Genomic DNA, 12784 nt, shown 5'->3' with positions numbered 1-12784 from the left:
ATGGATGCATGAATCTCATACTGCCTCTCCTAAAAGAAAAATAATATTCTTACACGCAGCTATGCCACCAATCAAAACAACAGAAATACGGGCGTTCTGCCCTGAGCTCACAGGGGTGCAACTATACGTGTTGTTTGGACGTCTGGTTACCGTAGAGGAGGTCGACCTACCCCAGATTTACTAGTAGGAGGTTCCACTTTGACAGGTATTCCAGTGCTCTTTGCCTATCTGTCAGGGAGCGTCAGAGGTGAGGCAGGGGGATGAGGGTCGGACTTTGTAGGGAATCACTGTGAGACATGCAAGAACAGTTAGAATTGCTTTAACGCAGACGGTTGTAAAGCTAGACGTTTCCAAAACCCCCAGTGGAAATGACGCCTTAATAAAGCAAGTCAAGGCTTCAATAGAATACACAATAATAAAATTGATGATTGGGGAATTTGCAAAATAATTGATTTGCATTGGAAATAATTCAGATAAGCTTTGAGGAGCCAATTACGAACTATAATGAGTTGGAAAGAAAGAGACGTTTGCAGTTCTGAGGAACAGAGTGACGAATTCCTGTCAACTGCAGTAATGATGTAATCAGGAGGAATGGCCGACCGCCACCCCCCTTCTTCTTCTCAAGTCGCTCTGAAATTGCTGCACCAAAGCCAGGTAATACCTGACTGTGCTCCGTGCCTTTCATCACAGCCCAGCTCAACAGCGGGCCCTCATATTCTCTGATGCTGCTCCACGGAGAGAAAATAGGACTTTAATGACTCTTAAGAAACTCGCTGCATGTGAAACGCTGCCCGCCATCAACAGTCTAATTCCCCACATCCACCCGATGTAAAGCTGATAGCTGTCCTTCACCGGTCTGTTTGGACGTTTCATTTCAGCGTTGTGTGATGTGTTTGAGTGATGCCATTAGTTTTATTTCGAGGGGGGGGGGGGTTCAGAGCATGTGAAGTTTAATCATATGTCATGTTTTCATTACCCATGCTACCCTGTTCTTTCTTTGTTTTAGATCTACGCTCCCTTTTAATGCATTGATATCAAAGTCCTCAGTGACGACGTGTCCACACCTCCGAACAGTGAAGTTTAAAATAAATATATATTTCCCAGACAGCTGAATGACGCTAAAACTTATCTAATCAAATCCAACGTAGCGAGTGCAGGGGACAAAATTCTGACTGTAAAAAAGAAAAAAAAACAGGGTATTAAACATGTTCCTGTAAACAAATGCACTGGTGTTTGCATGGATTCTAAGGGCGCACTCACACTGTCCTTCCGCACCGGGCCAAAACAGGTTTTTCGGGTCAAGCCTAGTGCGTTTGACCAGTGTGAGTGCAACCGCTCCGCGCATAACTGCTGCCAGTTGGCCGCTCACGGCCCGTTTGGGAGAGGTGGGCTTTTGTGGACACGTTTCACGAGCACGAGCGTGCGCACGTATAGCACGATGACTACGGCGGTTCTGACGTAAGCTGCGTGTGCCTGTTCGAACATAGAAAATAGGAGGGACCATGCGCGGACATTTAACAACAACAACGTTGGTGTGATGCGGAGGTGGAGTGTTTACTGCAGATTTGGTCGATGAAAAGATTCAAAAACAGTCGACAAGACGCACAAAAACTCCGAGGTCTGTGGAAAGATTTGGAAACAAAGCCACGCATCGCCATGACGTCATCATTGCGTGTGACGTGTTACGGCGTGATGACGTATAGGCAGCAAGAGTACAAACGGGCCTGGAGGGGGGGACAAGGACCCTAAAGCACGGGGCACGGAGCGCCTTTACCGCTAACTTGCATTTATCCTTTATTTAATGTAAAATTAACTTCTCCTTGTGTATAAAATGGGATATAGCACTTTTAAAAAACATGCAAATATTTGAATAAAAGCTAGCGGTACGATGGTGGTTCCACTGAAATCAGGGTTATAATGACACTATATCCGTGCTTGCAGACACGCGGTCTAATAGCCGTGTAGAAAGATAATGCAGTGTTACTTTTAGGAATTACATTCAAATGTCAGACTCATTTCCTGGCATTTTACGACAATGATGTGCAGGCGTCAAACCATTAACCCATCACCCTGTTACTGTTTTACATGACTGTTTGATTCATCATGTCGGACCTGCGTCAGGAGACGTCCTCTATGTCAGCGGCTATCGATACCGTTTAATACGCGGAGCTAAAAACGACAGCAGTGGGCGCAGAGTTTCTCCGTTTAAGCATTCACTTTTCCATTCAACTCCATCAGTTTCCATGAAATCAGAAGAGTGGTAATTAACTTTTCATGCTGCCAGCCCATTAATGCTCTCCCAGTGCCATTGTGTTGGATTTTACTTTGGAGGTTCTCTTTCAGGAGCAAATCTGCTTAAGGTATTAAGATTTTTCCTGACGTGTCAAAGAGCGAGACCATCTAATGATAAGAGCTTCAAAAATAAAAGATTTGTCATCTGTGGTTTTACACTGTCACCAATATTTAGCCTGGTATGTTCAAACACACCAGCATCAGGCGTGAACCTGCAGAGCTTAACCCTCCTGTTGCCCTCAAATTTGACTAACACCATTTATTCTAAGGTTCAATTTGACCGCAGCATTTTAAACATCTCTAAAATGATCATAATCAATGTGTGACTCAAGTTAAGTCGGGTACTTTATGTTTTTATTTAACAGAATGAAAAATATCACTGATGTTAAACTGCATGGAGGGATTTCTGTGTGTGTGTTTTAAAGTAAGTCTGTTATTTTAAGTGCTATTTTGTGTTATTTGTAACATCTGGAATGAAAGTAACGTCCGTTATCAAGGACAGCAGCATGAATCTGACCTCATATAATATTTGAATTGTAAAATAAACAATAATAATAATGATTAAATCATCCAGATGATCAAACTGACCCAAAGGAACACCGATGACACAAGTACATGTACGATAAGAACAATAAAAAATATATATAATCATGTCAATTTTAGGTTTTTTATGAGTTGTCCCCATAAAATGAGGAAAAGTCATAAATATAAAGCAAAAAAACACAAAGACGTCGTTATTTAGAGATGTTAAACATTAAATGGGGTCAAATTGACCCTTAGGAGAACAGGAGGGTTAAGATTAATTAAGTTTCTATAGACGGACACTTTGCAGAATATTAATACAACAGACGTTTCAAAACAGTCTCCCTTAATATTATAGTCTTACTATCATCCACAAAAGAGGTCAGAGCTCTGCCATTAAATAGAATTAAATTAAATCTGCAATAGATTACAACAACTTTAATAATAAAGTAGGTATTGACAGGTTGCATGAAATAAAACTAAATTAAATTCAGTGCAAATATAACTGCTCGACGTTAAATCACAACACAAACTAAATTCTGGAACCCGTTTTAATCCTAAACACTCTCGGAAAGGGAAAAAAATTGTCCTTTTGCACAAAAGAGTTTCGTTTAAACGCTCCTTTGAGTTCAGTCTGTTCCTTTAAATTCAGTCTGTTCCGTAGAGTTCAGTTTGTCCCGTAGAGTTCAGATTGTTCCGTAAAGTTCAGCTTGTTCCTTTAAGTTCAGTTTGTCCCGTAAAGTTCAGTTTGTCCCGTAAAGTTCAGTTTGTCCCGTAAAGTTCAGTTTGTCCCGTAAAGTTCGCGTTTTCCCGCAAAGTTCACTTTGTTCCGTAAAGTTCACTTGGTTCCGTAGAGCTCAGTCTGTACCGTAAAGTTCAGGTTGTTCCGTAAAGTTCACCTTGTCCCGTAAAGTTCACCTTGTCCCGTAAAGTTCAGTCTGTTCCGTAAAGTTTAGGTTGTTCCGTAAAGTTCAGGTTGTTCCGTAAAGTTCACTTTGTCCCGTAAAGTTCAGTTTGTTCCTTTGTTTTGTTCCTAGTGCCTAAACCTACCGCACTGGTGTATGGATGGATGACAGGTGGAAGAGACGAGCTGGGCCCCCTCTTTGGAGAACAGATGATCTGGGTCCAGCTCCTTGGATGAAGGAGGTGGGTCCCCTCTTTGGAGAACAGATGATCTGGGTCCAGCTCCCTGATGAAGGAGGTGGGTCCCCTCTTTGGAGAACAGATGATCTGGGTCCAGCTCCCTGGATGAAGGAGGTGGGTCCCCTCTTGGAGAACAGATGATCTGGGTCCAGCTCCTTGGATGAAGGAGGTGGGTCCCCTCTTGGAGAACAGATGATCTGGGTCCAGCTCCCTGGATGAAGGAAGTGGGTCCCCTCTTGGAGAACAGATGATCTGGGTCCAGCTCCCTGGATGAAGGAGCTGGGTCCCCTCTCTGGAGAACAGATGATCTGGGTCCAGCTCCCTGGATGAAGGAGGTGGGTCCCCTCTTGGAGAACAGATGATCTGGGTCCAGCTCCCTGGATGAAGGAGGTGGGTCCCCTCTTGGAGAACAGATGATCTGGGTCCAGCTCCCTGGATGAAGGAGGTGGGTCCCATCTTTGGAGAACAGATGATCTGGGTCCAGCTCCCTGGATGAAGGAGGTGGGTCCCCTCTTTGGAGAACAGATGATCTGGGTCCAGCTCCCTGGATGAAGGAGTCGGGTCCCCTCTTGGAGAACAGATGATGTCGGTCCAGCTCCCTGGATGAAGGAGGTGGGTCCCCTCTCTGGAGAACAGATGATCTGGGTCCAGCTCCCTGGATGAAGGAGGTGGGTCCCCTCTCTGGGGAACAGATGATCTGGGTCCAGCTCCCTGGATGAAGGAGGTGGGTCCCCTCTTTGAGAACAGATGATGTCGGTCCAGCTCCCTGGATGAAGGAGGTGGGTCCCCTCTCTGGAGAACAGATGATCTGGGTCCAGCTCCCTGGATGAAGGAGGTCGGTCCCCTCTTGGAGAACAGATGATGTCGGTCCAGCTCCCTGGATGAAGGAGGTGGGTCCCCTCTTGGAGAACAGATGATGTCGGTCCAGCTCCCTGGATGAAGGAGGTCGGTCCCCTCTTGGAGAACAGATGATGTCGGTCCAGCTCCCTGGATGAAGGAGGTGGGTCCCCTCTTTGGAGAACAGATGATCTGGGTCCAGCTCCTTTGATGAAGGAGGTGGGTCCCCTCTCTGGAGAACAGATGATCTGGGTCCAGCTCCTTGGATGAAGGAGGTGGGTCCCCTCTTGGAGAACAGATGATCTGGTTCCAGCTCCCTGGATGAAGGAGGTGGGTCCCCTCTTGGAGAACAGATGATGTCGGTCCAGCTCCCTGGATGAAGGAGGTGGGTCCCATCTTTGGAGAACAGATGATCTGGGTCCAGCTCCCTGGATGAAGGAGGTGGGTCCCCTCTTTGGAGAACAGATGATCTGGGTCCAGCTCCCTGGATGAAGGAGTCGGGTCCCCTCTTGGAGAACAGATGATGTCGGTCCAGCTCCCTGGATGAAGGAGGTGGGTCCCCTCTCTGGAGAACAGATGATCTGGGTCCAGCTCCCTGGATGAAGGAGGTGGGTCCCCTCTCTGGGGAACAGATGATCTGGGTCCAGCTCCCTGGATGAAGGAGGTGGGTCCCCTCTTTGAGAACAGATGATGTCGGTCCAGCTCCCTGGATGAAGGAGGTGGGTCCCCTCTCTGGAGAACAGATGATCTGGGTCCAGCTCCCTGGATGAAGGAGGTCGGTCCCCTCTTGGAGAACAGATGATGTCGGTCCAGCTCCCTGGATGAAGGAGGTGGGTCCCCTCTTGGAGAACAGATGATGTCGGTCCAGCTCCCTGGATGAAGGAGGTCGGTCCCCTCTTGGAGAACAGATGATGTCGGTCCAGCTCCCTGGATGAAGGAGGTGGGTCCCCTCTTTGGAGAACAGATGATCTGGGTCCAGCTCCTTTGATGAAGGAGGTGGGTCCCCTCTCTGGAGAACAGATGATCTGGGTCCAGCTCCTTGGATGAAGGAGGTGGGTCCCCTCTTGGAGAACAGATGATCTGGTTCCAGCTCCCTGGATGAAGGAGGTGGGTCCCCTCTTGGAGAACAGATGATGTCGGTCCAGCTCCCTGGATGAAGGAGGTGGGTCCCCTCTTGGAGAACAGATGATGTCGGTCCAGCTCCCTGGATGAAGGAGGTGGGTCCAGGTTTCCAGGAAGCCCAAGAACCCGGCCTGTATGGAAACAGGGTGATTACTATGACGCCATGCAGTTCCGCTCTTTACGGCCATGATGGACATGAAATCAAAACCTTTACAGACTACTGCAACACAACAGTGATGAAATAAATGGATTATCTTCTTAACTGTACAGTCTTTATAATACATTTTAATTATTTAACCATGAAAATGATTCATTTCTCTCTTTGCTATGAACTAAAATATGTTTTCAGCTCTTATTAATCCATGAAAATTTCCTAATTTATACTATTTAAGTGTTGCATATGTACTTTAACTCGTGGGCTGAGTAACAACACATTACACAAATATCTCAGTCTTAAACTCAAAGCATTTACTTTAGTGCACAGTTCTTTAAACACTTCTACACATTAACACATAAGTAGAGCGTAACAACACAGACATGCTCCGAATGTGACAAATAAATACAATTAAATAAAAATTAAATAAGTGCTTAGCTTCAACTCAACCTCAGGTGATCAGCGCAAATTATAATTCTTTCACTACAACTTACTCTCAACACACGGGGATACTGAGTCAGTACACATTTAATTTTTTAATTAATTTAGTCAATGTACTAAATCTATTTTTTATTATTTATTTTTAAATTAATTTAGTGAATATACTAAATCTGCTTTTTATTTATTTATAAATTAATTTAGTCAATGTACTTTTTATTTATTTTAAATTAATTTAGTCAATGTACTAAATCTGCCTTTTATTTATTTATCTTTAAATAAATTTAGTCAATGTACTAAATCTACTTTTTATTTATTTATCCTTAAATTAATTTAGTCAGTGTACTTTTTATTTATTTTAAATAAATTTAGTAAATGTACTAAATCTGCCTTTTATTTATTTATCTTTAAATTAATTTAGTCAATGTACTAAATCTGCTTTTTATTTATTTATCTTTAAATTAACTTAGTAAATGTAAAGTTAGTAAACTTTTGTTAGCTCTCTGCTGCGCCTCGTGTCGCTAGCTAACAGCGTGGCTAACAGTTAGCGCTAGCTTAGATGCTTCGACTCACCGAGACAACGCCAGAAGTATCAAACTCCTCCTCCCGGCTCCGTAATCGCCTCTTTCACACCGGGTGTAACTCTGCTCACACTTTACTCCGTCTTCATACAAGTTTAACAGCTTCCGCTCTTGGTTCAGTTGTAGTTTAACTCGGTTTTCCCGCGTGTGCTCGGACGTGCTCGTGTCGCCGCTCCGGCTCAGACTCAGACAAACATTTACCTGGAGGGGGCGTGGCCAACGTCTCGTCATCCAATCACAAGTCAGGGTTTCTTAAGAACCAATAGGAATCCAGAGAGACGGAGAGAGTCCCTCTGATTGACAGGTTCATGGCGAAGAAATGAGGAAATGGGGATTTACAGGAAAGTTTAGGGGCTATAAAAGACACATAAGGGTTACACATCCATTGAAATACGATTTTTTCACTTTGTTATTATTATTATACATGTTACAGACAGACAGACACACACACACGAACACACACACACACACACACACACACACACACATACATGCGCAAACAGGACCTATATACATGCAATTAATGGAGAGATGTCAGAGCGAGGGGGCTGCCAATGCATCAGCGCCCTGAGCAGTTAGGGGTTCAGTGCCTTGCTCAACAGTGCCCAGGAGATGAACTGGCACTTCTCCAGCCGACCGTCCACGCTCCATTCATGGTCCACACAGGGACTCGAACCGGCGACCCCACGGTTCCCAGCCGATTCACCTATGAACTGAGGGATTTTAGCTTCTTTCTTCTTTCTTTGCTCGGACTTCATTTCTACAGTAATAAATACAAGAACTACATTTTTATTTACGTGTATTAATTTTCAGTTTCATCCACGAACAGAGAAACATAAAGTGATTTATCAGCAAATGCCGTTACTTCGGTTTTCCCTTTGGTTTCTCCTCACGCAGCATCAGATATAAAGTGCTCAGACGGCCCGGTGTGACCCTTCTACACTTGGCCAAAGCTTAGTTATTTTTTAAAGTTGTCAGAAACCTCAGACGACTCTTTCTTTATCCCGTCTCATCTCTTTGCTCTTCTCGGCTCCTCTGGCTCGGTAACCTGAGGTCAACAACATTAACTCAGGCGCTCTTATCAGCCTCTCAGCATCGCCTCAAACTTTCCCCAGCACTTCATGTCACCTGCCGAAGTTCTCCAGGTGTGCAGTGAAATAACCCCACACAGTACACACACACACACGGTCTCGGTGATTTAACAGTTTTAATCATAACTTTTGTACAATAGATTTTACATTTTTCACAAGCTAAGAAGTTAATGATGCCGGATCTGAGGGAGTCTCCAAAAAAAGCCTTTTTTGGGTATTTTTTGAAACAGCAGATGGGATGGAGATGGAAGGCAAACATATTTAACGTCTTTGACCTTTTCCCGTCCCTTTACGTCAGGAGGACGTGGCCCTGGCTCAGAGGAACCCTTCAAAATAAAAGCACTGAACCACCTCTGTAATGTGAGCTTTATTTCCTGTCGCAGGGCCAGTGAAGACGTGACACTGGGCATTAAAATATAAAATTATCTGTTTGACACAATTCTGAGAACTGGAACCAGTTCCTGTTTGGAGTTTTTTGCGGTGGAGCGACTCGTAACATTTCTCGTTTAACCCTCCTGTTGCCCTCAAATTTGACTAACACCATTTATTCTTGGGCTCAATTTGACCGTAGCAGGTTAAACATCTGGAAAATGATCATAATCAATGTGTGACTCAAGTGAAGTCGGGTACTTTATGTTTTTATTTAACAGAATGAAAAATATCACTGATGTTAAACTGCATGGAGGGATTTCTGTGTGTGTGTTTTAAAGTAACTCTGTTATTTTAAGTGCTATTTTGTGTTATTTGTAACATCTGGAATGAAAGTAACGTCCGTTATCAAGGACAGCAGCATGAATTTGACCTCATATAATATTTGAAATGTAAAATAAACAGTAATAATAATGATTAAATCATCCAGATGATCAAACTGACCCAAAGGAACACCGATGCCACAAGTACATGTACGATAAGAACAATAAAAAATATATATAATCATGATAATTTTAGGTTTTTTATGAGTCGTCCCCATAAAATGAGGAAAAGTCTTAAATATAAAGCAAAAAAACATAAAAAGACGTCGTTATTTAGAGAAGTTAAACATTAAATGGGGTCAAATTGACCCTTAGGAGAACAGGAGGGTTAAGTTTCCCTTCACACCGCACACATTCAATCCTCCACCTCTGCTCAAATATATCATAAAAAAGCCTTCGATGGGATGTAATAGATTATATTTGTCTGATTTATTTCCTTCTCAATCCCCGTGCAACGACAGATGTTGTTCCTGCGTAACACACAGTTATTGTCACCGTAATTATTTTAGCAATAAATCCAAAAATAATTACGGAAACAGAACTGAAGAGTCCTTTAAAAGTGGAACAATTTGAATTTCATCATCTTCAACTCATCAAAACAGCAAAAAAAATTAGTAAAAGATAGAAAAATAAGTTCAAATCTTAGCCAAAAATCCCAATAATACATTTAAGCAACATCATAAACAAAAATGCTGAGGAAACACAGTCGTGTGTAACTACAGTAGGAGTTCATATCCTCGCTCTCAGATGCAATATTATTCCATACTCATGTTCATACTGGGAGAAATATACACGTTAAGTTGTTATAAAAACAATATTCTGCTTTATTCAATGTACTCTACGTTGTATCTGAATGTCAAAATAGCTCACAATGCTCTGGAATAGAATATCATCAGACGTTTATTTGTCCAATTTATAGTTTCAGCCAAGTACATACGGTGCATATACCATGTTAATGCTCGGTAAATAACATTTAAGTTCCACTATACATTAATCATGTTTTGAGAAGCGACATAAACCCAAGCAGCGCGTCATAAATGCTCCCGTCCGTGTCCGCGCGGATGAACTAGCTTTGAACATGCCACACTGATGCCTGTAAACGTCTTCCCTGTGAGGAGGGTCTGAAAACCATTTGCCTCCATCTGAAAAGCGTATGAAAACAGATGCGTCTGAGGAATTAACAGGATTTTTTTTTGTTTTTCCCAGCAGTCCCGGGGAGCAGACAGAGCAGGTACAAAAATGTCCCAACGATTTACATACAGTACAGTAAATAAGTCACGTGTGATGCGTTTTTCTGCTGTCAGAACGAGACAGAAGTGACCGTTTGCTGAGCCCCTCCCCCCCAAACCGTGATCCCTCCATCGACATCTAACTGTGACTGAACGCGGCAGCTTTGCGGTCCGATCTGCATGCTGACGTGGCGCTGACGTGGCGTTCACGGGGCAACGAATAAACTTGGTTGCATGCAGGTAAAGGCTGTGTGGAGACCAAACAAGGCGGAACGTATCGGCCAAAATACAACCACAGAAAAAACTGTTTTCTCCCGAGCTGCGGGCGTTACGCATCTCCCAGAGGCTGAATAGTCGAATACACAAAAGGCTGATGGGTTATGGGAGATGTTCGATCTACGCGGTTGTTTTGGTTGGGGGTCTTTTCTTTTCATAATAACAGAAATATGAGCAAAAGTGCAAGAAACGGACTAAACACTGTGAGTTCTTTGGGGCTGAACACTGAAGTATTCTAGCTCCATCAGTACTGCTGCGTTACGGGGCCTTCACATGAGCTTTTTACGCTGGGCTCACCCCGAGATTGGGCGCAGAGACCCAGTAAACGGCTAAATCAACGTTAGCTTTAAAACAACCGTTAGCTCCTAAACTGCCTCCTCACAAACCTGCTGTGATGCTGATGAACCTCCATCATTACGTTTCCTAAACGACTTTAATGTGACGTTAAATAGTTCGGGAAACTCAGAGACACAAACGTCTTTCTAACCGGCTTGGTGTCGCTCTCTGGTTGCCTAGGAAACGTTAACGCCACACTCAAAGCTTCTATCTCATTGGTTGAGCTTTTGAAAGGTCAGCGGCAACAAGGTCAAAGTTCAACTGTTTTGAACTTCTGAAATCTGAGCGGTGCTACGCCGCTACATTGGGCGCTAACGCCTCCTCCATAGGAAATGAATGGAACGGCCGGAGCAAAGAGGTTTCACCGCGTACATGTGTCGGGGCCTTTACTTCCTTTACTAGAAAACAAAAGTGGGCAGTTGTAGTGACGGTGAGTACAGTTAGTGGGGCGGGGCTTAGCAAAACGGTCCTTATGAAGTGGTCGCTCCCTCCCCAAACACATGTGGACAGTTTCACAGTCGAGGCGATAAGTCGTAACACTGATGTGACAGAAAAGGATGTTTCGAGCGTCGGTGCAATGAAGGTGTGTGTTACTGTTGAATATACTCTACGACGATAAGCCTGTTGTATTTTTCCCTCAGCTCTTGTTTTTGTGCAGCGAACTACATCGAAACTAAAAGACAAAAGAAAGAACTCATTGAATCTGCGGCAGCTTCTCCGTCACCTTCCACAGAGAAGCCCTGAACGTGGACTTTTAACAATTACAAGTATGTACAATCACTAATGAGTGGATTCAGCCGTCCACAGCAGCGTCTGACCTACTGTCCCGTGATCTCGGAGTATCACTGTGTTGGCAAAAAAACAAACTGGTGTATAAAAGTGAGCAGAAAGCTCGGCGGTGTGTGTGTGTCCGTGTGTTTTTGTCTGAATGTGTGAAAATGTGCGGTGTGTGTTTGTGGGTCTTTGCCTGTGTGCTTTTGCCAGCAGCGATGTGTGTTCAGTTCAGCTACGGTGAAGACGGGTCGGGCGCTAACGGTCTAACGTCTCTGATGTTTCAAGGTTTTGGTGTTCACCCTAAAAAAAACGTGTTGTTGGGTAAATATCCACATGGACCAGATCACGTCGTGATGAAAATAACCCACAGAGGAGGTTGAATAACAACTCAAAGGCTGCCCGAGTGATAAAAATGTAGCCGTGACTGAACTGACTGTGACTTGTGAGCAAAAGATCCCAACTATAGCCTCAACACACAAACAGACGTGGGTGGAAACGGATCGGACGACTCTGAATATCGATGCTAATTTACACTGAGTACCGTTCCAAGAGACACCAGCTGCGGTTTACTGGAATGTAGTCCTCGAGTATTTTTCTTTTTCTGCCCAAAAGAGCAACACAGAAGCTTTTTTTATTCAACTAACCCAAAGGGAACACACAGCCAAACCGAGTTAACACGTACAGACCACCGCTTTAGCACACAGCTGCAATGCAAAAGAACAAGAACACAACGAAATTCATTTAAAAAAACAAACAAAGGAGGAATCCAAAGAGAGACTCCGGAGGGAAATCAAAGTACAACAGGTACTACTGAGAAGAAAAGGATATCATTTCTGGTTTTGCTTTTATACAAATGTGTGTTCGTCAGTCCGTTGGAGTTTGTTGCTGTGAGGCTGCGGCGAGGCTACAAGGCGCCCGGAGAGAAAGGCGCCGGCGGGCTGCAGTACCACAGCCAGAGCAGCGGGGGCAGCAGAGAGGCCAGGCCTGTGGGCCGTCTGGAGACTGCAGAGTTCCTCAGGATGGCGTTGGATGTGCTCGGACCGTCTATCTGAGGGTCCTAAGGGAGAGACAGAGACAGACTTTTATCGATCTGTGATTATAGCAGTAGTTTAAATATTCATTCATTCATTCATTCATTCATCTTCAACCGCTTGTCCCTGTCGGGGTCCCTGGGGGCTGGAGCCGATCCCAGCTACAACGACTTTATGTCCCAGTGGCTGTAGGATACTGGAAAACA

General features: G+C 44.1%; 1 protein-coding gene across 2 annotated transcripts in view; it reads right to left on the bottom strand.

Annotated features, from left to right (window-relative positions):
* Positions 1 to 8288: 8288 nt before the first annotated feature.
* The window catches only part of gfra1a (gdnf family receptor alpha 1a), a 128003-nt gene continuing 123507 nt past the window's right edge, over positions 8289 to 12784 (bottom strand). For both annotated transcript variants that reach the window (XM_083923392.1, XM_083923393.1), the window contains one exon: positions 8289 to 12604. In XM_083923392.1, coding sequence (XP_083779518.1) covers positions 12452 to 12604 — 153 coding nt within the window. In that variant the 3' untranslated portion in view covers positions 8289 to 12451. The remainder of the gene's footprint in view (positions 12605 to 12784) is intronic.

Source organism: Echiichthys vipera (genome assembly GCF_963691815.1).
Source record: "Echiichthys vipera genome assembly, chromosome: 11".
Classification (NCBI taxonomy): Eukaryota; Metazoa; Chordata; class Actinopteri; order Perciformes; family Trachinidae; genus Echiichthys; species Echiichthys vipera.
Note: the sequence above shows the minus strand (reverse complement) of the source record. Positions and strands in the feature narration are given on the sequence as shown.